The following is a 25,236-nucleotide window of genomic DNA, read 5'->3' on the forward strand; positions in this document are numbered from 1 at the left end:
ATCTATCTAGGCTGTGTATGGTTACCATAGTATCGCCCGCACCCTCCCAGGCGCATGTGAGGCGGCCGCAAAGTTCAACTCCTCCTCAAAAGACAGGGTTGCTTTTAATATTTAAACCCTGAACCAAAGGAGAAACGTTTCTTTCAAGTTATTAGCTCCATCTTATAGCAGTCGTCATTATATTCACAGAGCACACACTATTTCTATCGGATACTTTTTGACAATTATGCGACGGACTGTAACTTTGAACGGACCCTCGCCTTGGGGTTTTCGACTTGTCGGAGGACGGGACTTTAGTACACCGTTGACGATTTCGAGGGTAAGAATCATTATAATTTAATCAATAAATTCTTAATGTCCAGTTTCATGCGTTACGCGATAGAGTGAGATCTAAGAACAGGAAAAGCGACCTTGCGTCCGTTACTTATAGATTATATGAACGTTAGCTAAAACCCAGTATAAACCCAAATGCATCATTCTTCGTACACTACAATATGAAAACATAGTTACAGTTATGTAATAACAAATAACGTTAATAAACTGCTCTACGTAAAAGTTCGAAAAATTAATGAGTTTGCGTTTCAGTGGGCCATCACGTAGTCGCCCCCCCCCCCCCCAACTACTTAAAGTTTATTACAAAGAGTTGACGAAGAAGAGCAGTTGAAAGGGTTTCGGAATGAATTAAATGGGTATGAAATATTACGTGAAACAGGAAATCCGCAAAGTCTATCATTTTCCATGCAGTTGTGGTTGGCAAAATAATCCTAGGCTCAGTAAGAATGCGATCTGCCGTGCTGTCCAGTTTTCGTTTTGGAGGAGTGCAGTGGGCTTTGTTTTGAGCTATCAACTGCAAGATATAACCTATTATCAACTATTTAAGGAAAATCAAATCTTAAATTTGGATATTCCCTCTTTTAATAGGCCTATACCCAGAGAAACAGCAGACTAGACTGGAACAGTCACTGAGGTTGACTTTGGTATTTTATGTTGGTCTGTGAAGCTGCCGGAAGGTTCCAGGTGTTGTGTCAGATGCTGCTTGAATTCCCCACACCTACAGTATAGGGTGTATCTTAAGTGAATGATTTCGACCGATCAACAAGACATACTCCTTTTTAGAACTGATGACTGCATTCCCCTTCAGAGTGTAATCACACACCGCTTTTGTGATGCATCACCGGTTTGCTGTTATTGAATATAGTTGGGGGTTAATAAGAGCTGCATTGCTGGCCATCAGATAGCTCATGTAGTTGAACTAATGTTTCTGCAGTGCACAGGTGAGTCTGTTCACCCTGAGAGCTGAGGCAGTGCTTCCATTGGATGAGTGAGTGAGTGTGTGGGGCGTGGGCAGCATGCTGCTCTCTACCTGTCATACTGGCTACTTTGTCATGTACACAAAGTCCTGCATATCATGCTTGTCTTCTAGCTTGCCAATGCATGGCTACTGGATGTGACAATTTGGGGATGCAGGACTATATATTAGCAAAGTGAAAGGGACAGCCTATACAAATTGTTTCCTCACTGGAGTTGTTCAGTCCACTGTTACCTCTGCTACATCTGACAGCCTAGAACTCTGCTGAGCAATGAATGACGAAGAAATCAAATGTTCTCAACTTTTTGCTTAATTTTTCCAAGATGATGAAATACATCTGGCACTGTGATGGATATTTCCATCTTTTAATAGGGCAAGTGAGTAAACACACTAGTTATCAAAGTCCCCAAATGTTTCCAATTGCAAACACTATCAAAGCTCTTTTTTTGTATATAATTTGTATATGTATTTGATCTTGCTAAAATAACAATATTGTATTACTTTGGATCTATGGTTCATGAATCTTAGATATATCAACAGGAGCCACCTAGCTGAATAATTGTGAGAGCAGCCCCATGTGTATTTACTAAAGGTTTCCATCAGCCATGCTTTATCGTAGGGTTAAGGAGGCTAAACACTCAAGACTCTGAAAGATAAGGTCATTACATTTTGTTGCCATCACTGTTCTTATCTTGGACTTGTATTTTGTGTCTTGGACCTACATTATTAAGCATGTCTCATGTGGAGACTCTCATATGCCCCCTGAAAATAAATGTAGTAACAGCTCCATTGAAGCAGACAACTAAACACTTTTATTTAACCCCTTTTGTGCTATGTTGTGTAAATAATATTTTTTTGTCAGTTCTGTATGCTGTACACTGTAAAGAGCTTATACATTAACTTAAAGTTACACTTATTCAAATAGTCACATACATTTCTTATTTTGTTTTCCTTTTCAATAATAGTTCACCAGAAGATAAATAGATGCAGTAACTAAAGAACAAAAATAATTCACTTTCTGAACATGTTTGATACATAAGTCAACTGACTAGGCAGAGACATCATTTACATTTTTTATTGAGCTTTGTGTCAAATCACAAAGAAAACATTACTACTATATGCATTTTTTGAATTTATAGATAAAGGTTTAAAATACTTTGCCAGTCAGCTTAAGGGACTGAGAAGGGGTAACCTTGTTAAATCACAGAAGATGATAGAGGTGATGCAGCTATCGCCAAATGACAAACTTTGCCACCCACTGCCAGGAACCTCAGAATGCCACATTGTATGCAAAAAATATTTTATAGCTACTCACAAATCAAAACTTCAACCAGCAAAAGAACAGGACACACACACCACATTGACCTGGGAAAGTTGTGAAATCATTTTGGAGCCATTTTTCATTCCCATGTTAACCGAAATTGCTGGCTAGACCAGTTTAACAACCCTTATCTTCCCGAAACCTAATTCTCCCCCTCCTGTCTTCAGTCCACTTCACTTCCCTTGGTGATGTCGCAGGGGAAATTTATTACATCCGAAGTCTTCCTCTACTTACTCTGTAATGGCATGTGCTAACACTAGCACTTTGCCTGCATTGTCCTTGGACCCATAAGCCTTGCGCTTGTCACACAGCCACATTCCAAAGAGCCATGTGACACTGCAAAATGAGATTTAGTGGGGGTCTCTTTGCAAAGCAGTTTCTTTATTTTCTGCTGGACAGATTGAAGAAAACACAGGCTTCCTCTAGCAGCATTTGGAAACTCTGTCCAAACATCACGATGGCCTTCACTGGATTGATGTTTGGGAGCAGGTCAAACTGCAAGGCTGCCGATGAAGCTTGTTACATCTTCCTGTGAAAAGACAGGGCTGAGAGAAATAAACAGAGTTATTCATACTGGGCCCAAGTGAATCAGCATTCAAAGGCATGGCACATTTAAGATGAGGAGGTATGAATTCTCATTAAAGGTGGAGCCAATCTGTTCCCTTGCCAGCTGCACACTTTGTGATATCATGCAGATTTTTGCAAGAACTGCAGCAATGAAAAACCATGTAGGGTTTAGTTTCATAGCAACTTGTTGAACTCCCTGCACACCCCCCCTTCCACTGCAATACTCCATGTCAATGTCTTTGCTATGGTTTCAGTCTTTCATACAGAGGACCAATATAAATTTTCTTCAACTTAATTTGAATAAAGGTTTTGTCTTCGCTTTGAATAATGCCATTAACTTCAAACAGTGTCAAAACACCTCTAGGATCACTAATGAAAAAATGACTAATGGGACCTGTTAGACTAAATTTAGCATGCATTTAAGTAAAACAGACCTTACATAAGAGTGCCTAACATATTATGGTATGATATCTTGTGCTTAAGAGGCTGTCAGTTTGCATACTGTGCAGTTTTTGTCTGGGTAGCTTGGTCATGTTTCTTTGCATTGCAAGACTGCATAATAAATGTTGATGTTATTCTCTGGAAATTTGCACTTTATCTAGGTTTATATGTAATTTCTTGTGGTATTCAAAACTGTGATGTTTTATGTTTCACTCTAAAGTTTCTAAAGTAAGATAATGCAATTGTCTCCGACTACACTGACATCATATACTTAAATAAATGTAAATAAATGTCTCCCACTACATTTATGAAAGTATTTAATTTAGTGAACTTTAAATGGAGTTCATATGTCACTTATGTTCCATAAATATGACTAATAGTAAATGTATGTTTGGTAGAAAAGCTTTTTAATTATAGAAAATTACAGACATTGAACAATAACCTTATTTACTCCCACAAGAGTTTAGTTAATTAAGTGTTTATGAATGAATGTGAATGTGTGAAATTCACTGTTTTTGGAGATTGTAGTGAAAGTCATATGAAGTGCCTTCCTCATAGGCAGACTATGTCTGTCTATATATCTGAATCTTTAGGGGCTTTTTTCAGCTGAATAGAAAACCTAAAAAAGTGGATATGAAAAGTAACCTTAAACATTTTTATCCCTAGGTGGTAACAGTATTTTCTCCATAAACACCATTCTTCACTTGTGGGTTTAAAGTTATGATTTATTCACAACTTACCCACGATTATGGTGTCATCCAAAAAGTATTTATATCATGCCACTTCAAAATGTTGTTTTAACAACCAGTTGCACTGGATTAGTTTCCAACAAAAATATTCACTATCCAGCTAAATTTAAGGAAGAAGGCAATGCATAAATTGACTCATCTAAGGGAGACTGTCTCACTGGGCCTCTGAACAACCTGATAATGTACTTAAGTTTGCTGTTTGCAATGGTATGGAGAAGTTAATAATGAAAAATTTGTAGGGAAATTTGTCATATGTAGGGAACAGAGGGTCATATCAATGAGACACCTCCGCAGAGGTGGCTGTCCTCCAAGGGCTATTGTGGAACCAGTTGAAAACAGTGCTACATTCATTGGTGCAGTTATTTACAAAACCTGTAATATAAATATGCCTTAATCAAAACACCTCTATTCTCAAATAAATTCAATATTATTTCAAAATAGTGGTATCTGTGTTTCAACCTGTTAAACTTTGATCTGTTAACAAATTCTATATAAATAATAGCCACTAAAATCTTCAGAATTTGAACCAATTAAAGACAGTAAAAAACATTATTTGTAACAACACAAACATCACTATGTTCCTGTTTTCATCACTACAAAGTAACTATTATTCCTATAAATGAGTTGTAAATGTGAACAAAAACCTGCTTTCTGTATGACAAATCAAATGGCAGTCAACACTGTACCAATTGCAACACAATACCTTTTGCAAGAGGACAAATTTCTCTGGCTTGACATTGCAACTGCCACATTTGGCAAAAGTTATCACTTTGCTAGAATGGCTTCCAATTAAAAGACCTTTTCAAAGTGTTATTAATCAGTGCTTTGATGTTAATCATTTATCTCCTACTTGCTTTGCCTCAGGTCTGAGTAAATCCCGTGGATTCACTCATAACCATGCTTCAGGTTCCAGGCACAGCGGTATTTGGCTTGGGTGTGGCACTCCCTCTTTTAACTTCTCATTTTGTTTGGCTTTTGTTAGATAACACCTGGGAGTAAAGCAGCTCTGGTGGACCTGTGCCCTGGAGACACCATCTTGGCCATCAATGGGGACCGTACCGAGACCATGACACACATGGAGGCCCAAAACAGGATTAAGGCCTGCACAGAGGAGCTCATCTTAGATATCAGCAGGTACTGACTCAAAGCATCTCTCTCCATCTAGTCTCTCTTATGCAGATATACCCTTTTACCCTTCATGAGAAGTGACAGCTAACAGAGCACACAAATCCTCTCGGAATTTGGACATGATATTCAGCTTTGAGAGTGGCACAAAAATGGAAAGTCCGGGCACCACCAATTATCATTCAGGTTGTCATGAATGGATACTGGGGTCTTTCACCGTTTCTTTTTTTTTTTTTTTTGTGAATCAGTGCTTCGTACTGGAGGCTTTCATGGACTTTCCCTTCTGACTATTTGAAATTTCTCCAATATTACTACAACTGATGTTTTCAGTGTTCACAGCATTAATCAGAGCTCCTCTTTGTATTCAGAAATACAGTGCATAGTGTAGAAATGATCTATAATAAAGGTTTTTGGGAATACTGCATATGACTCATGGTCCTGGGGACGAAAGCAGCTGTGTAAGGAGTTGTTAAAACCTCTGGGTCCAGTGGAAATAATTACTGCCAAGAGGCAGTTCTACTTAGAGGTTAGAAGCTTGAAATGCAGCCTTGTCTACATATAAGACAAAAGTCATAAGACAAAGACAACCAGACATCCATTGTGGCATCCTGTTTCTAAACAAAAACAGCAGAGTAATAACCTTTTTTTCACTTCAAAGAGGAGTAAATTCAACAATGTCCCTGGAACTTGAAAATTATTCCTGGTAAGTTGTTATGTGGAATTGCAGTGGAATTGAAGTTGACACACTCTTTTTTTCCTCAAACCTATCCTAATCCATGACATAAGCAAGATTTACCAGGAAGCATCACATGTTCATGTCGTACCTTACCATATTTGGTGTGTTTACTCAGAAAGCTACCCTCTGCATACAAGAAAAACCTTGACCTCTCGGAAAATCTCATATATCACACTTGGACGCTAAGTAGTACATTCACGTAGGAGTATTATATTTATTTAAGCGCACACAAGATTAGGCTTTACTAAGCCCTGAGCTGGAAGAACTTGGAAGTACTGTTTCCCTCAGTAGCCACAACCCATAAGGAGGTTTCCTTTTGGTTCTATCTGGCCACATAAACCTAAGTCTCTCCCTTTAATCAGTCCTGAGCCATTAATACTGCAGCTGCAGTTGCGGGTGCACTCCACATCACATGGAATTTAGACCATGAGCAAAGGTATTGATTCAGAAATATGCAGTACCTTATTGTTTGCCTTCAAGCCCAGCTGATGTTATATCTCTTTTTTAATGGTCAGTGTGATACCATTTAGAGAAGAACATCACATGACACCACTGGAAAAGCAAAAACAAGGTCCCCCATATCTCTTGGTATGCGACCTTTCGCGTTGGCTGATGAGTTATTTCTCTTTGGCCACGCTTCTGGGCCGAGCGGTGAGCTACAGAGATAAAGACCTTCACGTTCCAGTCTGAGCCGGCTGCGTTTAAGAGCCAAGGGAGGTCAGTAGGGGTTGGATTGTTTAGAACATTGGAATGGCTTCAGCACACCAGATTTTACTCTTCTACGTGCATGGCTGGAAGTTCAATTACACAGTCCAAGATCCCTACTAGTATTAAATTTCCTGCTTTAAAGAGGGATTTAAAGAGCCTTTTTATTTGGTAATTAATTTATTAGGTTGCTTGTTGCTTGTAGGCATAAATTGTGCTAAAGATAAAACTGACAACAAGATTTATGACAAGTTCTGGAGAATGTCATTAAAAGTGGGTTGTTCTGCTGCAGATAGAGCAAACAATTTTGCTTGATGAGTACCAACAATTTTTCTGTTTAAAGTAACTATTAATATTAGTAGTCCCTGGTAGTCCTGACATAAACTGTGAAACATAAATATGTGTTGTTACAAAGCAGCTTGCTAAACTTTATTTTTTGAAAAAGATGAAAGAAAGCAGAATGCTAAGCAGGACACCAGTATGGTTTACAACAGATTGCCTACAAAGCACGGGAACTGTCAAAGGTCTGGAATTTTCTGTAGCTGCCTCTGGATGAATATATGAGTGCACACTTTTTTTGCTAACCAAAACTATATTGACTGCTGACGCACTTTCTGAGTTGTGATTCCACTGAATCCTATTTTGTTCATAAGGCACTTCTGCATTGTGTGGTATGCTTTTTAATAATAATAATAATAATAATAATAATAATAATAATAAGAAGAAGAAGAAGAAGAAGAAGAAGAAGAAGAAGAAGAAGAAGAAGAAGAAAAATAATAATGAGATAATAATTTACTGGAATTTACTTTAACTCATGCGGAATCTTCCAAAACATTTTAAGTGATGCCGTTCCCGCCCTACTGTGAATTGTGATTGCATTTGTGCTGTCTTGCATAAATTGTGTTTTGTCTTAGAAATGTGAAGTGTAACTTAACTTTTATTCATAACTGCTATTCACAAGCAATTTTCCGCCTCCAATATCACAATTTTGTGACTAACTAGTCAAAGTGATTAGGGAAAATAAGAACATTTCTACACAAATTTAATCCAGAATTAACAAGAAAGTAGTTAGATGGGTAGGATGAGTCGGAAATCACCCTGCCTCAGAATCAAGGAATGTGTTATTAATACACATTGTCACACAGCCATGGGAGGAGAGCGTGAACTAGCATTGGGTTTGTCTTTTTTACAGGGATGAGGTCATTCTTTAAGCTTGGCTGCTCCATTTACAGAATGGCTGAGATATCGCCTCTCAGTGCAGCAACGTAGGGGCAACACAAAAACCATATCTCTCTCACAGAGTGCTGATTAACGTACTTGGAGACTGTTCCGAGCTCACCTTTGCAAGTCATAAACAGAGGTAAACAGGGTAAACAGAGATGGCTCACCCAACAGCATGCATGCCTAAATGCATCGCTTGCCAGCATGTTCTCATCCTCTGGAGCTCTTTAGCAAAGATATGGAGCAGCTGTTGGAAACAACCCCCCACCCCACACCCTCCCGACCCTAACCACTCCTCCCTCTCCTCATCGTCTTGGTTTCTCGTGAAAGAAGCGAGCCGTGGCAAATAGACAGATGGCGATTTGTTTCCACGAGTGGCTGGCACTGTCTGAAGGAGCCGTACTGGGCTGGCCAGCCCAGGCCAACTGAATCATAAGATCTGGAAGTGTGAGAGTCCAGGAGCACGAGAAAAAGAGAAAAGTAAGTGGCAGTGACTCATGCATGAGGAATTAAAAGTGTGGATTTTAACACAGTGAAAGACTGCATGGAGACAGAGGGAGGGAAACAGATAGCAAGACAGAGGGAAAAGAAAGGCATGGGAGACCTCTCTGAAGCTGTTCTGTGATGGTGGTGCAGGACACATCAAAAGAACTATGCAGTCAATGAGAAGGTTACAGATGATTGGACACCATTGATCTTGACCATGTGCTGACAGATGACTTGTTAGCTGAACTCCTCATTCTGCAAATGAGAGCCCATTAGTGCTCCTCCAATAGCTGCTGGCTGAACTCAAAACAAATTGCTTCTTGTCACTTACTTTTTAAGTTAGGTCACAACTGACATTTTAAAGTGAGCAATTCTGTAGGCACAGTTGAGCAAATTGTAGTATGTGGCACTACCCTTTGAAGATCTGTAAGTTCTACGCTGCATAATACATTTATTTGCATTACACTGCATATAGGTTATTTATGCAGACACAGAAAAGGCAACTTTTTAGCTTAATTCGGAGACCTGATTTCACCGTAATATTAATATATTAAATTAGTTTTGTTAATTATCCACACTGGAATCATCCCTTCCTACTGGTGACTACTGGAGCACTATCCCTCAAATTATAATTTTCTAGTGATGGCAACATCAGGCACAAGGAACACAAAAAGCTCGAGAAATACGAAGGGCTGAGAGAAGATCTGAAAATGATGTGGAAGGTGAAGCCAATAGTGGTCCCTGTGGTAATCAGGTAAACAGGTATACAGGGGCTGTGACCCCAAAACTGGGAGAATGGCTCCAGCAGATCCCAAGAACATCTGAGATCTGTCCAGAAGAGTGAAGTCCAGTGTGGTCATTTTGGCAAGGTCCTTATTGCTGTCTACCTGGAGGGTTTCAGCACAAATCCAGCACTATGAGACTGTACACTAAGTGGAAGGAGGGGGACTGTGGACTAATGAATGTCAAAGCCATTATCCAGGATGATACAACCAAGATCCTGGAATACATCAAGATAAAGGCCACAGGTGATAAAGTGCTTAGTGAGTACCTCAGACAGCAGAAACCCGAGGAGCATGGAAGTGAGGAAGAACAGAGACCTTCATGGGAGGAAAAACTGCACAGTATGTACCACCAGCAGATGGTGGAAGTGGCTGATATGGAGAAATCCATCCAATGGCTGGAAAAGGCTGGATTGAAAGACATCTCAGAGGCACTGATCATGGCAGCACAGGAACAAGTGCTAAACATGAGATCAGTAAAGGATGGGATTGACCACACCAGGCAGGACCCCAGATGCAGGCTGTGCAAAGATGCCCTTGAGACAATCCAGCACATAACAGTGGGATGCAAGATGCTAGCAGGTAAGGCGTACATTGAATGCCATAATCAAGTGGCTAGCATAGTATACAGAAAAATCTATTCTGAATATGGGCTGGAAGTTCCAAGGTCTAAGTAGGATACACCCACAAAGGTGGTGGAAAATGACCATGCTAAGATCCTGTTGGACTTCCAAATACAGACAAACAAGATGGCAATGGCTAACCAACTGGACACAGTAGTTGTGGACAAGCAGCAAAATAGGTCCGTAGTGATATATGTGGCAATCCTGAGTAATAGCAACATCAGGAAAAAGGAACACCAGAAGCTTGAGAAATACCAAGAGCTAAAGGAAGAGATAGAAAAGATGTGGGGGATGAAGGCAACTGTGGTTCCCGTGGTAATTGGAGCACTAGGGGCTGTTACCCCCAAACTGGGAGAATGGCTCCAACAGATACCAGGAACAATATCTGAGATCTCGGTCCAGAAGAGTGCAGTCCTGAGAACAGCTGTGATACTACATAGGACTCTCAGGCTCCCAGGCCTCTAGTAGAGCATATATATTCTCATAGCATATTCTTCATAGCATATTCTTATAGCATCATTAATTAACAAACTTATTCCTGTCTGTACAAAAAAAGAACACATCTGCAATTTCAAAGTAAACTAACCAGGAAATAGTAGGGGAACTCACCAGAGAAATAGTGTATAATGGTAGGCCTTTCTTTAAAGTGAGAGACAGAAAGAGAGGTGAATATTGTCACATGAACATATCTCTTCCCACTCATTCATTCACTGTGTGTGGGCTCATGGGTTGCCAGATCCTTGGCTAAGATTAAGACCGATAGTGACATAGAAGTGTGTTGCCTTCCATTGTCCTGCAATAACCCTCCCCACTCACAGTGACTTAATAGATGGATGATAGGCCAAAATGGAAAAAGCAAAAACAGTATGCTCCATTGTAGGCTGTCACTTGGTGAATATGAGAACATATCTGCCCACTCTATCAGTTTTCCTCTGGTTTATCAAGACAGAACTTGATATTGTCTGAGAACTCATGTGTCCTATTGCATCCTATTTATGTGACATTGGGACTGTAGACTAGTATGGTAGAGCATGGCCCAGCGTTTAGCCATTTTATTTTTGCTCTTTGTGGCTGGTCATGTTTAAAATAGATATGCATCTCATTTCACTGTTGGTCCACCATGGGACAAATCCCTCATAAATCACATTATATAGTCCAACACTCTTAAGTTCCTGCCTAGTGGCTTGAGCCACCATTCTATGAAAAGGTAATCTCCACTTGCCAATCATAAGCACATAGGCACAGAGCCACATTCAAAACCCACACCTTAGCACTTATTTCTGAGCCATTGCCTCATCCAGCTGCAGCAACACCAACACAGAAGGCAGTGATTTCATCCACTGCTGGTAAAGTTTCCACCACCACTGGGATCACAGTGGCTTCTTTGTTACTTCGCTTCTTTGCCTGTTCTCATGTAGGTGCTAACGAGTGAGTGGTGGCAGATGGAGAAGGAGAGTCTGCTTTGTTCTCCACAGATGCTACTGTTCTAGTGGTTGTCCACTTGGCCAAAGGCTGATGTCATGCCACTGACCTTTGTAGGGGCTGGACGGTGGCCCAGAGAATGGTGAATGGAGGAAACGTCTGACCTTTCAGTGTTTGGTCATAAGTCTAGTAGATGAACACAACATCTTTCATGGCCTTCCCTCACAAGTGCCTACCCTCATCTTACATGACATTCAGCATCAACTGATGTCATGTATTTTTGTTTTCATTTTAGTTTAGAAATGAATTCAGACACTTCAGGGCTTAATGAATGTAACATCTTCTGTTTATTGCCAGGAAGTGTCAAGTACTCTAAAAGTTTTAAACCACCCAAGAAAGGTTGTAACTCTTGGAAATAAAAGTTGTCCTTGCTGTGCAATGACAAGTTAACAAGTGGGCTGAACTAGCACATTACCACATTCTGATGTTTCGCATGTAGCCATGTTTCGCCGGTGCCGGTGTTTCCATTATTACCCTGTAAAATATAGATATCCAATGTGCCTTAATTCAAAATTTTCAAGTTTCTATACCTTAGAACAATTAATACATTTGTTATCTTACAAATCTAAGATTATGTTTCCTTTGTAACCGATGTTCCATTTGGTGTAATTATGTGAGAATGGGTCATACATATCTTGTTTTCTCCACACATTGTTTCATTGTTTGATTTCTGGGGAATAGTTCCACTGCACAAGTGCCATTAAGCAAATTTCAGAAAACTTGATGAACTGATTGATGAACTAATTATTTGCATCAGCCTGTGAGATTGCCGACACGTGGTTCCAACTATAGGCAACGTGATGACCAACACATTTTGATGCACTGTGATTTGATGTAATGTTGAAAAAAAAGTTATTTAGTTAAGCTTGAATTCATCATGCTCAGGCTAATATGAACAATTGTTTGAGAATTTTGTTGAGGTTGGAAGTGTCAAGTGATTGACTCATGATATTCTGGAATAACTATTTTGGTAATAACTTCATTTAAAATCTCCAGCAAATAGCTTTACCAGATATATGAAATAGGAGCTAGATCAGTTTCTGCTAGACTGGATAGACAAATGGTTCACCTCAGCTGAATTCCAACTACACTTTTACTTTTTAGGTCTGAAAAGAAGAGCTTGTCTCCAACTGTAATAGAAGACTACAGGACAACCCCATGTACAGGAGTGGTGGAGTCTGAGTCACAGGTATGAATAGTACTTGACTGCACACAAATCCCATATAATTACACCTCATCAGTGAATATGCCACATTTAATGAAGTGTTTTATCACCTATGATTGACATAAAATATGGCACTAATCACTGTTTTGTGAGTGCAGACCACACCAGTTATTGATTACAATTTGATGTATGCAAAACTCCTGTGGTAGTTGGGCTCAGCTTGGGCACAGAAAGGTCAGATCCCCTTTGCTGGTGATCCAAGAGTGGACTTACGTAGTCATGGATATGAGGAAGGAGTTGTGTGAAACTACAGGGTGTGAAAATCTGTGACTAAGAATGGAAAAATCCTACATTAATGTTTTTAAGCAGATATGCTTTCAGGACCTTTTATAGAATGCTGCCATCGTGGTTATCTACTGTTATTTGTAGTGGCCAGAAAACTAAATGGAGTCAACATATAAAAAATGTAACATCTGCTGAAACATATAACCCAAATGAAACCTTATGTTGTTGAGGGGTCATATGTTTCACAATACAAGCTGCATTTTCATAAAACCCTTGCGTTTTTAATTGGTATGGAAGAGCTAATTGGTAGGACCAAACCACTTTTCAAGCATAAAGCCAATACCTCACCATCTGCATGCTCACTGCTGAGAATACCTATTACAATAAGAAACCTTAGAGAGATGGTGGTAGTGATTTCTGATTTTTAAAAATGTGTATGTTTTTTTTCTCAACATGAGGTGATAATTAGACAGGTAATTCTATTAAACCCCCAAACACCCACAGAGGTGTTCAATGTGGATTCCCACTTAGAGAACATTGTATTGTTTTAGCAAAGTCCTGGCTGTTGTCCTGATTAATGTGAGGAAATACCAAACTGGAGCAAGGGGAACCATCAGCACATGAAAAACTGTAGAGACATGCCTTCTAGCAGTACCTCCATGACCATGTAACCTGAGAAGTGCTGAACATGCTGAACTTTGTCTATGCATTAACCCACAAGAGACACTTAAAAGGGCTTATCCGGTTCTCCTCACTTTTAAGCTCTTTAGATATTGCATAAGCCAGGGTTTTGATGACACTACTTTTTTAAATGTTCTCATGAGAAAACTAGACACTTCAATGATAAACACACGAGAACAAATGGGGTCTATTCTGATAATACTGTAACATCTTCTCTGAAGATTTTATGTAATAGTTCATAATATTGACAATAAATGATTGAAAGAAGCGATAATTTGTCTATTTAAATTCATGAGCTCTGAAATGCTGAACATGATCCTGGAGGTTTTTTTTTATTTTTTAAACAGCATTCCAGTATCCAACGATGACATGATTAGTGATCCATGTGTCTGGCAGCCATTTTGTTGGGAAATGAGGCAGATGCTCACAACTAATTTTGAAATTTCCATTTGAACATGACAGATACATGAAACCAAATAGGTTAAGACTCAGTGGCCATGTGTTGTAAGCCCTATAAACTGTGTTTCAGTGATTTCTGTAACAGATGTATGCCTTGTGTTGGTTTTTAAGATCATTGTGGTTTTCACTATAACAACTGGAAACTATGAATACTGAGATTCTGAAAGAATAGCATTCAAACACACGTCATTTTTGTCCCACTGGAAGCAGACATAGCAAAGCTTGCTGAAAGCCAATTTTTTTTCAGAAACCATTTATGACCCTGGACAGTTTAGGTCAATGCATAACTGAGAACTGTATTTTTTTATTACTTGGAATTCTTGTTACCTTACAGGGATAATATGAGTTTGAACCTTTATAAATAGATTAAGCCCCCCATGCTGAAAGTCTGTAACATATGGATCTTGCTTAATGGCACACATATTGACACGCATATTTGATAATACCTACTATGCTGCTGTGTTATATTTTTAATAAGGAATCTACACCATCTTACTCAAGTGCATTTCTTTGTTTGGAACCTAACTTGCTGTTTGACTGAACAGTAAGAAATGGTATTTGGTCATTTCAATAATATAGAGTCCAGTAATGATTCTCTCATTTCATTTTTGATAGGCTTTAGTAAAGTGGTCCTTTGTGGTTTGGAGAGTCCTGTTTTGTCATTCTTTCATAAAGTGCATCGCATTGGTGTTTGTTTATTGTGATTCTAATAACCAACCTCAAGAATAGTAATTAGCTACTAGCTGCTAATCCACAGACATGTGTAAATATTTGCTTTGGTTTGGAGGTAAGAATACAGCATGCTATCATTGTGTCGAGGGGGCTAGGAAGCTTTGATGCTGTACACATTGGATCAACCCGGCCTAGCTGGCCACTCTTGTATTGGGAATCAGCAGAAAGTAATCCTGTTTCTATTGTGATAATTTTTGATTTTTTTGCAATTCACTACGCAAAAAGCCAAATGCCCCAGTCCGGTATATTAGCAGCAGACATTTGGAGTCAGTGGGAAGGGGGTGTGTAAAATGGAGTGTGAGAGGGTAAGTTCTTTTTGTCTGTCAGCATTGACCATGTGATTTCAATTACCTCCTGCCCCCACTACTGCAAATCCCGAGTCCATCCCTAGCACACCGTGAAGCACAGTATAAACAGCTATAAATCTGGAGGCAGCTTCCCTGCAGCCTTAATTAATAAATGTATGCTTTGCTGGAGCTGATTTATTCAGAAGACTCCTGTGGCCCCAGCTGCCCTTGTGCTGCAGGACCAGCATTAAGAACAGCCATCCACTGTCTAAGTGCTCTGGCTCAACACAGACTCACCCAGGACCAAGAGCCTTGCTTTTCTACCACTGTAAAACAGATCAGTGAAATCTGACAATGGCTGGGATTCATGAGCATACACAAGCTCTCCTCATAAATATTTGCCCATGCTCCTTGGGTGAAGGGGGGATACTAGCTTGAGCCATTTTTTCTGCAAAATAGCACACTAAGATATTAATGTATACTGAAATGCAGCTTGACTTCTGAACCAGTCCAAACATTTTAGAAGGACTCTGCTCTCCCTGAAGAAACCACACTTTTGTGTGAACTCTGTATCGCCCATAAGGCTGTCAAGTTACATATTTCCTGAAGTGATAGAGCATGAAATGAAACCAGCAAATTGTTGTAGGAGTAAACTTCAGCCAATGCTGCTATAAACTTATTTAGGATCTACATGTACCAAATAAATGTAATGAGTCTCAGGGCATAACCGAAGTTTGTTATTAAATGAATTGCAAGCATACTGTATATTTAAAGGCAACTTCAAAGTCAGCCAAAAATGATGGGTTCTGAATGGCATTTTTATAAGCTATGCACCAGATGTGCTGACCAGTAAATCTGCCATCTTCACAGCATCGATTCCTGTAGTATTCATTACAGACAGGCAAACCATAGACATATTTAGACTGGTAGTGGCTCTTTTTAGTGGAAATGATCAAGATATTTTTATGTTTAAAGTTCTGTGCATTATACACAGACTGTATGTACTGCTCTGAATAGTCCATCATGCTTATTTTGCAGTGCAATGCTTTGGAGTGATGCTGGGATCCTTTGTTATTCTTTTGCTCATGTAGTTTCATTAAACCTGGTCCCAGCATATCTGTTCTCAGGTTTAGTCTTGTCCAAGGTGTCAGGACCTATTAGAAATTTTCATAAAATAACTTCACCACTAAAATGTTATGTTGTGCTGTCAACATATTTAGTCAGTCCTAAATTCATGACTTGAAACCAGTCTGGGTCCAGGTGTCTGATCAGCTAGAGGGATATTGTCTTGTTCTGCCTCTGGCCGTATTGGTTTATTGCTTTCCCTAGTGCTCTGCATGTCCACTAACAACAGCAATGTTCTCTTTTGTTCTCCGGTTGCTTCCTCTCTGTTTTTATCCCTTTCTTTTTTTTTTTTTGATGAAATACCTCTTAGCCAGTAGGCTTCTAAAAACATCAAACCGATATGTCTTTGGCAGATAATAATAATAATTATTAATTTTTTTAAATTAGGTCTCTGCACTATACTTCAGCATGACTCTCTCTCTCTCTCTCTCTCTCTCTCTCTCTCTCTCTTTCTTTCTCTCACTCTCTCTCCATTTTTCTCCCTGTTGTCTTTTTAAGATGAGTTAATTAATTTAGCAGCTCCCTCCATAGTGTCACAATCCCAGAAATCTCTAGACTCTCTAGAGTGATGATGCTGTAGTCTCTAGTTCATTCTGTTACCCTGTTTATAGAGTTTAGACATGTCATAAAAGGAGGCATTAACTGTATTGTTGCCCTAGGAACACTGTAGGTTTATACAAAGGGACTGGGGATCTTCCACTGGCACACTTACAAAGAATGATTATCTCATGAAGAAAACAGGGAGGAGGAGTTAAAGAATGGTTGGCAGTTTCTTCCTAACGTGGAAATGAAGTGATAGAGAGAAATAGAGTGAGCAGAGGAGGGAGGATTTCTAACATGTCGTTTGCATGGTCACTCTCCAATGGCAAAGAGGTACATATCTTTTGACATGACAAAACAGTTGTGCACTTTTGCTTTGATCAGCTGATTCCTTTAGTCGTGCAGTGTAAAGAAGGCTGAATGTGAAAGCACTTTCTCCTCTTCCTCAAATCAAGCTCCATACTGTGCTACTTGAGCTGTTTACATAAGAGTGAATTATGTGCTTGCAACAAAATACCAGCAACCTCTGTCCTTGCCAAGTAAAAAGCACAAAGAGACCTTATCATATGAATGGTGAGTTAATCAAAAAAGGCTACAATTTGTCACCAAAGCCTGAGATTTTTGATTTTTTGAATCATAACTGTCTATGTTTAATGGTAGTTGTCAGCTGCATATATGGAGGGAATGTGTGTGAACGGCAAATATTTACATACCCCTCTAAGGTTATTACAACTCTGAGTGAGCTGTTTATGATGCACAAGCCACATTTCTATCTGCCTGAAAGTCTGGGTTTATTATCTATGTGGTAAGGTTAGGGTTATGCAATATGCAGTGTATTGTTTATTGTTTATCACATATACATATTTTCTAATAGCCAAGTTAAAAAACATTTTAGATAGTGTTTCCAACACTGAAGTAGCTGATAGGTTATTTCTAAATATTGTACATTAAAATCAAATTCATTAAACAGAGGGTTTTATATGGCTAATGACCTAGTGTTTTTCCTTGCAGAACTTCCGTCCAATCAGCAGTGGATACAGCACTACTTCCAAAAGCCCATCCCCCAAAAGCCACGTTCCTCATGTGCCTCTTAACAATGGCAACTCAAGACCTCTGCCACAGTACAACAACCCAGCCGGCCTGTATGCACATAACAATGGTAACACTGCCTTACCCAAACAAATGGCTGGTCTCAGCCTCAGCTCTCCACACAGGTAAGCCAGTGATATCTCCTTTGTGTTGAATAGTCCTCTACACACAAAGAAACGTGCACACACACACACACACACACACACACACACACACACACACACACACACACACACACACACACACACACACACACACACACACACACACACAGAAGTGATTGGTAAGGTGTACCAATGCAGTTAGAGGCTACTCATTGGACTCCAGTGAAAGGACTGCCATGTGCCTTGTGTTTTTGCTGGCCATTGTCATGTCTTGGTGCCTCACTTAGATTAGTTTCTTCAGTTGATAGACAACCCTTGCAGTTCCTGTTATGTGACATCTACCAGAGAGTGTGGCTTTTCACAACACACTGGAAAAAAGTCTTGAACTAGGGAAGCAAGCTTCAGTGTTTTTTTCTAGTCGGATAATGGAAGAATGCAAAGTCTGCCCATGGTTTTGTGTTTTAATTGTTTGTTTATACAATTTGTATGAAAAAGCAATCATACTATTATATTAACATAATTGTTCACATTTGTTGTTGAACATATGCTAGTGTTTAAGCAGTTGTGGTTCCCAAAGATTCACAAACTGTGTGGGTAAAAGTGGTCTTGAGAGAAGAACTGACATTTAAAAAATCCCAATAATTCCAGGAGTTCAGTCCTGAAAACTGGTCCTTTGTTATGTACAAATGGTTCCTAATACAAATGCTTTTGAAAGAGCACAGAGTAAAAACGAGCAGAGTGATGCATAGTTTTTGTTTACAAGGGCAATATAATTCTATGTAATGTAGTCGATTCTATGTAATGTAGACAACTTGGGCTAAAGTATTTGGAGTGCCTCTACTTTGTGATGTCATGGATATACATTGCTTTGCTCCTGCTGGAGTATGCTGGGAGATTTGCTAGGATTTGCTGAAACCTTCCTTCTGCAACACGTCAGACACCTGACTGGCATCTTTTCTTTCCAAGTCCGGAACCACCACTACATTCTCCAGGCAGTGGAAATGGTTTTGACGTAGAGTCTGATGTGTACAAGATGCTACAGGAGCATGAGGAGCCCATGTCGGCACCCAAGCAGTCCGGCTCTTTCAAGTACCTACAGGGTATGCTGGAGGCCCAAAATGGAGGTGAGCCCTCCTTACTCTGCCCCTTCACCTTTGATCACCTTTGATTTGTAATGTAAGTTGAATTGTTCCTGGGAATAAAAACCATAGTTCCTTTTCTGGTACAGTAGCCTGTTAAAGGCTCAGTGAAAGAGTGTAATAATAATAATAATAATAATAATAATAACATTTTTATTCATAAGTGCCTTTCAAGATACCTAAGGTCACTATACATACAGTAAAGGTGCAAAAATGATAATATGAGAAACAACAACAACATAATGCAGTACAATAAATTTAATTAAAAATACAGTAATTACATAATTGAGAATCTAAGATGAAAGAAAAAGGTTTCCAGCTGCTTTATGAAAGGTAGGAGACAAGTACAAGCACATAGATGAGCAGGGATTGTGTGAACTTCTCAAGAGTTTAGGACCTGCTAGGCTAAAAGCCAGGTCTCCTGTGGAGCCTAAAGCAAGTTACAGAGTAAATGGGCATGGGAAGGTGAGTGAGTGAGTGAGTGAAAGAGGAAGAGGCAGGAAGGGAAGAAGGTGCTCAATCATACAAGAGCTTAAACACCAGAAGTAGTAAAGCCAAAGTCAAAGTCAAATGTATTTATATAGCGCTTTATACAACAGCCGTTGTCACAAAGCAGCTTTACACGTGTCTGAGTCCAAGCCCTCAGTGAACAAGCTAAGGGTGAACAGTGAACAGTGGCAAGGAAAAAACCCCAGAGCATGAGGAAGAAACCTTGAGAGGTACCAAGACTCAGGTGGGGGGAGGTGTTATCCTCCTCTGGCCGTCAACAGACACTACAATATAGAAGTACTTTATATTATATATGGAACTGAATGGGTAAGCAGTGTAGATGTCTGAATATGGGAGTAATATGTTCCCATGGTCTGGTGGTCTGGTGCAGGAAGGAACCCTCACAGCTGAGTTGTGTACATATGCCAAATTTCTTAAACTCTGTACAGGGAGCACATAGAGGACAGCCCTGTAATAATCCAGTGTAACGATAATAAATGCATGGATAATAATCTTACTTCTTTATTGAGTGTGAAAGAGAGAGGTACAATTTCTTAAGATGAAATAAAGCAGTCTTACTGTATTTAATGTGGCAGTCAAAGGATAGTGTAGGATCTAAAATCACGAACCAAGGCCAGGGAGGTTGTAACATCTGGGATATTTAGTGTGTGCTGCATAACTTTCTTAAAGGTGTCTTGAGAAGCAGTTAGTATCACATGTGATTTAATATTCTTTTATTTAAAAAAGATGGAAATGTCACCCACACTTAAATGTATAATTCTAGTTTGTGCAAAGCATTGGATATGGTGATGTTAGCTGTCAGTGTGAATGACTTTATTTGCTTCCGTGTAGACAATACTCAACATTGTTTCATGACTGTAACACTGCTAATCTCCTATTAATAGCTCACAGCTGTTAAAAGAGATTAAGGAAGAAGGGAGCGTAATTACTTGAATAAAAAAGATTTTTATATCTACCCTTCTCTGACTCTTTCATTAAAAAGAATTGGCTTGCTTTGCCAAATGCCTGCAGTGTACTGAATGATTAGACTGCTCCCTCTCATTGGAATTTGATGTCAAAAAGTCATATTTCCTTTGGTGTTATTGAACGAAGGATTGCTATCAAAGCTTTTCTCTTATGTGTCCAAAACTATAATTAATATATTTACCATATGTCTTTCCAAGTGAAAAACATAGCACACGTCTCTCTAGCAGCAGCACCGTGTCTGAGACCCCAGTTTCCCTTTAGTTTGTGTTGTCTTTCTCTCCAATAAAAGTGATGTATTAGACTGTATTTGGAAGCACCCTATGAGAACTGACACAGGGGGCCAAAACAGAGGATACTCGGAATACAATCTTCGGCCCTACAGTCTAAAGACTTCAATCTATCATATTTGGAGTTCCTTACTGGATAGCAACAGACAGCTTTCCATTCTGAAGTTATGAGAAATAAATAAAACTTAAGAAACTGAAGTTGAACCTCAAGAACACGTTTGTATGATGAGCTTAGGGGGTGTTTAAGAAAAAATGTGAGACAAAAATAATGGTTGTTTGCTAAAAAAGCTCCATTCAGTGAACAGGAATTCCTGAAGATTTTCTGTCTTTGAACTTGAGTGAGTAAGAAATTGGGACTCTGTCACACCTGTACCATAATTGTGTTTGCCAGTGCTCAGCCTCTCTTCCTGGTATGCAAGAAAAAAAAAAAAAAAAAGTAAATTCTTCTCAACAAGAAATTACTTAAAGCAAAACAAAGTCAAGAGACCTGGCAGACAGGAAAATTTCCCAACATAAATGCAACAGTGGTTTTCAAGTCATGCCAAAAGGTCCTAACTTAAGTACAAAACTGCTTTAACGGGACTGGGATCAAGTGTTTAAGTGTTTAATTATGTGTACCTGGCAACAGGTGCAGGCAGTCTGCCCCGAGGAGTTGTTCTGAGCTGCTCAGAGTTAGAGAACCCAAACCTGGTGCTTCAACTGTCACATGAGCACAAGCCATCGTAATTCCTATCTGTAATTGTTTCACCTCAATGCAAAATTTTCTCTGCCAGCAGCAGTGTTATTTCTGTAATTGCCGGGGCTCCTTCCCTTCCAAGGCTTGGCACTATAGTCTGGCCCAAAATATGGAGTTGATGATGGAAGGAGTCTGTTGGCAGTCCTCCGTCTAGGGCTGGCTTTGTTCCACAGGCTCTGCCAACTCACAGGCACCTGTGATTTCAGGCCACTCCTTGCTGGTGAATGGTGACTACCCAGGGAGTGATGTGCAAGAGGCATTAAATTTGCTGAGCTCCTTTGGAGGGTCAGCTGCTGAGGCTGCTCCTTATTTTGAACCAGTCTCTGGAGACTGAGTTTTAGCTTTGCTCAGGACCCAAAGACTTTGCCAGAAAATCTTCTTGGCAATGCTGTTTCCCATGGTGTGCATGCTTGCTAGGTTGGACACAAGTCATTTACTTTTGTAGAACTTAATTAATTAATTTAACTTAATTAATTTATATAAATTAATTTAACTTAATTTAACTTAACTTCTTACCAAACGAAGCATATTCCAACCTATTCCCTATGAATGGACCTTAAGGGAATTTTAAGTTGTTGAATTTGTCAACTGATAACACTTTTTGTACTTTGTGAAATGGTTTAATATTTAAAATAAAATTATATTAGATGACACCGGGTAAATGTGGTTCAGAGGAGTTTAAATGCCAGCTTTACCACCTATCTTCTGTGAATATCCCTTGTTGAGGATGATCAGAGGCAAGATCCCCTGATTCCAAGGAATCTACCTTAGAAAAGCAGTTTCCATTCTTTTGATATAAGGTCTGTTGTTGCTAATTGTGCATCTTTGTCATGGTATGTCGGAGTATTGAGTAATCTCTGAATGTGAGGCGTTGTGTGGTCAATTGTGTGAAATGTTATGACTGAAAGTAGAAATTCTAATGTTGTTTGTCAGTTCAGAGAGTTTAATTACCATTATGGACTTTGTCCTTGTCTCACCTCTGCTTCCAATTTCAGGCATTTCTCCAACAGACCGACCTGGGTTGAGGGGCGTAAGATCGCCAGTCAGGTCCCCGGTGTCTAAGCTGAGCAGCCCTGTACATAGCCCCATTAGCCCACTCGCTGGTTTACAACAGCTGCCCCAATGTACACGCTGTGGGAATGGCATTGTGTAAGTATTGCTCTCTGAGCAAGTGCTTCTCTGTAAGATCTCCCAGATTCAGTACACTATTAGTCTGCAAATTCAAACAATGTTATCTTTACTGTGACTTCTAAACTCATGTCACCAAAGGGCTTAGGAGGGTTAACTTTGCTCCAATCCTAAGTCAACTCAATCAAAACACTGACAGTTAGAATGGGATTCTCCTAGACCTTTACTGAAAAAATTTCCTGCAACACACCGATTTCATGTCTGCATGACTCATGTTCTTTTAACTTATTGGCATCCTACAACTCCACAACACAGTAGTGCCTGAGATAGCAAGTCATGGTTCACAAATTATGAAAAAACAGTTTGTTTAACCACAAACAAGCAGGGACACGTCCACCACACCTTCTTATTCTGCAGTAGAGAAAAGAAATCCACATATCATGTGTAATTATAATTCTCCTGTTCATGCTTGCCCATGGGAATAAAGCACTTTGGGTTATAGGTAAATCCCACTCACAATGAGCAAACAGTGATGTCATTTCATAAGAAACAACCAGGAAAGTGCAGCACAATGTGACCATTGTAGAAGGCCACATGGATAATAGCCAGAGGTGGATTATGTTAGTATCAGTGGGTAGGAGAAAGCCCTTGGCCGACACTGCAGTATGGTGAATTAAAGGGGATCCATGGTGAATCATGACAAGGTTGCTCAGATTCTGTTGCGAATGTGTGTGGTCTGTGACATGTAAGCTTTCACATGCAGCAGTGGCACAGAAGATCAGTCACTGCATAAGACCAAACAATGCATTTATTTTATGTCATGCATCAGTTACCAGCAGACCATTAACATTGGAGGATCCTAAGCATTACAGACTGGCTGTTTTTTTTTGTAGGCACTAAATAGTATTGTAGTTTGCAAAAAAAGGTAAATGCTGAATCGCATAGCTTATTGCAAAACACACCACAAAATCAGAGTGAAAAATTGTGCACTTACAACTGTCAATTATTTTGTGTTTGATGCATGAGTGACCATGAAAATCATATGAGCTATACCTGATAAGAGGAAGTTGAAAAAGCTTAGTGTATCCTATGCAATGCATTAACAAATTAAGATACTGCTGGCTTAGTGCTCCTCATACACATGTCAGGAAGTAAAAGAACCACATGACCAGCATCCCATGAGCCTGTGTACCATTTATATTTGTATATCATTTCTTAGGGGTACCATCGTCAAGGCCAGAGACAAACTTTACCATCCAGAGTGCTTCATGTGTGATGACTGCGGCCTCAACCTCAAGCAGAGGGGCTACTTCTTTATTGAGGACAACCTGTACTGTGAGACCCATGCCAAAGCCCGGGTGCAGCCCCCCGAGGGCTACGACGTGGTGGCTGTCTACCCTAACTCCAAAGTGGAGCTGTTGTGATCACTCCTGTAAACCAGTGGTTGCCAATTCCAGTCCTGGGGATCTACTTTAACACAACTGCATCAAATCAGCTGGCCCAGCTGTGCTAGAGCAGGATGAATGCGAATGTGCAGGGCCCCAGGACTGGGGATTGGGAACTGTGGCATAAACACACACACACACACACACACACACACACACACAAACACACACACATCTGTGCCATTCACTTCACTCTAGCACTTGGAAGTGATTCAGTCCTGTCAAGACAGAGTGAGGCCAAAAAAGGAATGTCTCTTACCAGCACTCTCTCAAAGGCTTATTTCAATAATGTCACAGCTACTTTTGTCACATTGTGTCATGTGTGCTTGTTGCCATCATCTTCACTTTGAGTATAGTCATCCAAGACCTTTTATTTTGTACGTCAGCAGCACGCTTTTTTTGTGTGTAAGATTCTTTCCTCCATGCTGCACAAAGGTTTGCTTAAACAGGGACATTTAGTTTCAGACCTAGAATGCAAAGAATACCATAACATTGTCAGATAATTATACTAATACTTTTAGCTCTGTGTGTGGAAGTGGAAAGAAAGGTTTTTGCAGTGTTTTTTGTTCATTTTTTTCTGAACTTGCAAGGAACAGATACGAAGGAGGCCATAGGGGGAAAAACAAACAAACATATATATATATATATATATATATATATATATATATATATATATATATATATATATATACATATATATATATATATATATATATGTATATATATATACACACACACACACACACACACACACACACACACACACACACAAGTAAAAGCCAACTGGTGGACCTTTGTGGGAATATGTAGGATATATATTCATTTGCTAGAAACTAATTTGTTTTATTTTTTAAAAAGATAAATATACAGTATGCTTTTGGGTCTGATTGAACATCTAATTACTGCCAACTATATCAACCAACTCAAACATCACTCAGTGAATCAGAGGTAAGAGACTTTGAAATATTTTGGTTTGCATGTACTATAAATTATCTGATTTATTTGAAGCTC

General features: G+C 39.5%; 1 protein-coding gene and 1 long non-coding RNA gene across 2 annotated transcripts; one reads left to right on the plus strand and one right to left on the minus strand.

The window, feature by feature from the left end:
* The first annotated feature begins 59 nt into the window (after positions 1-59).
* pdlim4 (PDZ and LIM domain 4) lies at positions 60-24,896 on the plus strand. The gene is made up of 7 exons (XM_027010999.3): positions 60-319; positions 5,370-5,521; positions 12,652-12,736; positions 17,833-18,035; positions 18,981-19,138; positions 22,648-22,801; positions 24,000-24,896. Exons 1-7 carry the CDS (start codon positions 227-229, stop codon positions 24,202-24,204), a joined length of 1,050 nt encoding a protein of 349 aa, XP_026866800.1. The 5' UTR covers positions 60-226; the 3' UTR covers positions 24,205-24,896.
* Positions 2,369-11,659, minus strand: LOC145658953 (uncharacterized). The gene is made up of 2 exons (XR_014124846.1): positions 10,675-11,659; positions 2,369-3,175 (listed from the first exon to the last, which is right to left on the minus strand). It is a non-coding gene; the product is annotated as an uncharacterized LOC145658953 (long non-coding RNA).
* Positions 24,897-25,236: the final 340 nt, after the last annotated feature.

This window comes from Electrophorus electricus, chromosome 8 (assembly GCF_041902795.1).
Source record: "Electrophorus electricus isolate QZ-2024a chromosome 8, ASM4190279v1, whole genome shotgun sequence".
Lineage (NCBI taxonomy): Eukaryota > Metazoa > Chordata > Actinopteri > Gymnotiformes > Gymnotidae > Electrophorus > Electrophorus electricus.

Bases quoted from the DNA above. Each gene is read 5' to 3' on its own strand.
- pdlim4 (XM_027010999.3), top strand. From the start codon at position 227: ATGCGACGGACTGTAACTTTGAACGGACCCTCGCCTTGGGGTTTTCGA. The intron at 5,522-12,651 runs GTACTGACTCAA...TTTACTTTTTAG, and splicing joins CTCATCTTAGATATCAGCAG to GTCTGAAAAGAAGAGCTTGT. The intron at 12,737-17,832 runs GTATGAATAGTA...TTTTCCTTGCAG, and splicing joins TGGTGGAGTCTGAGTCACAG to AACTTCCGTCCAATCAGCAG.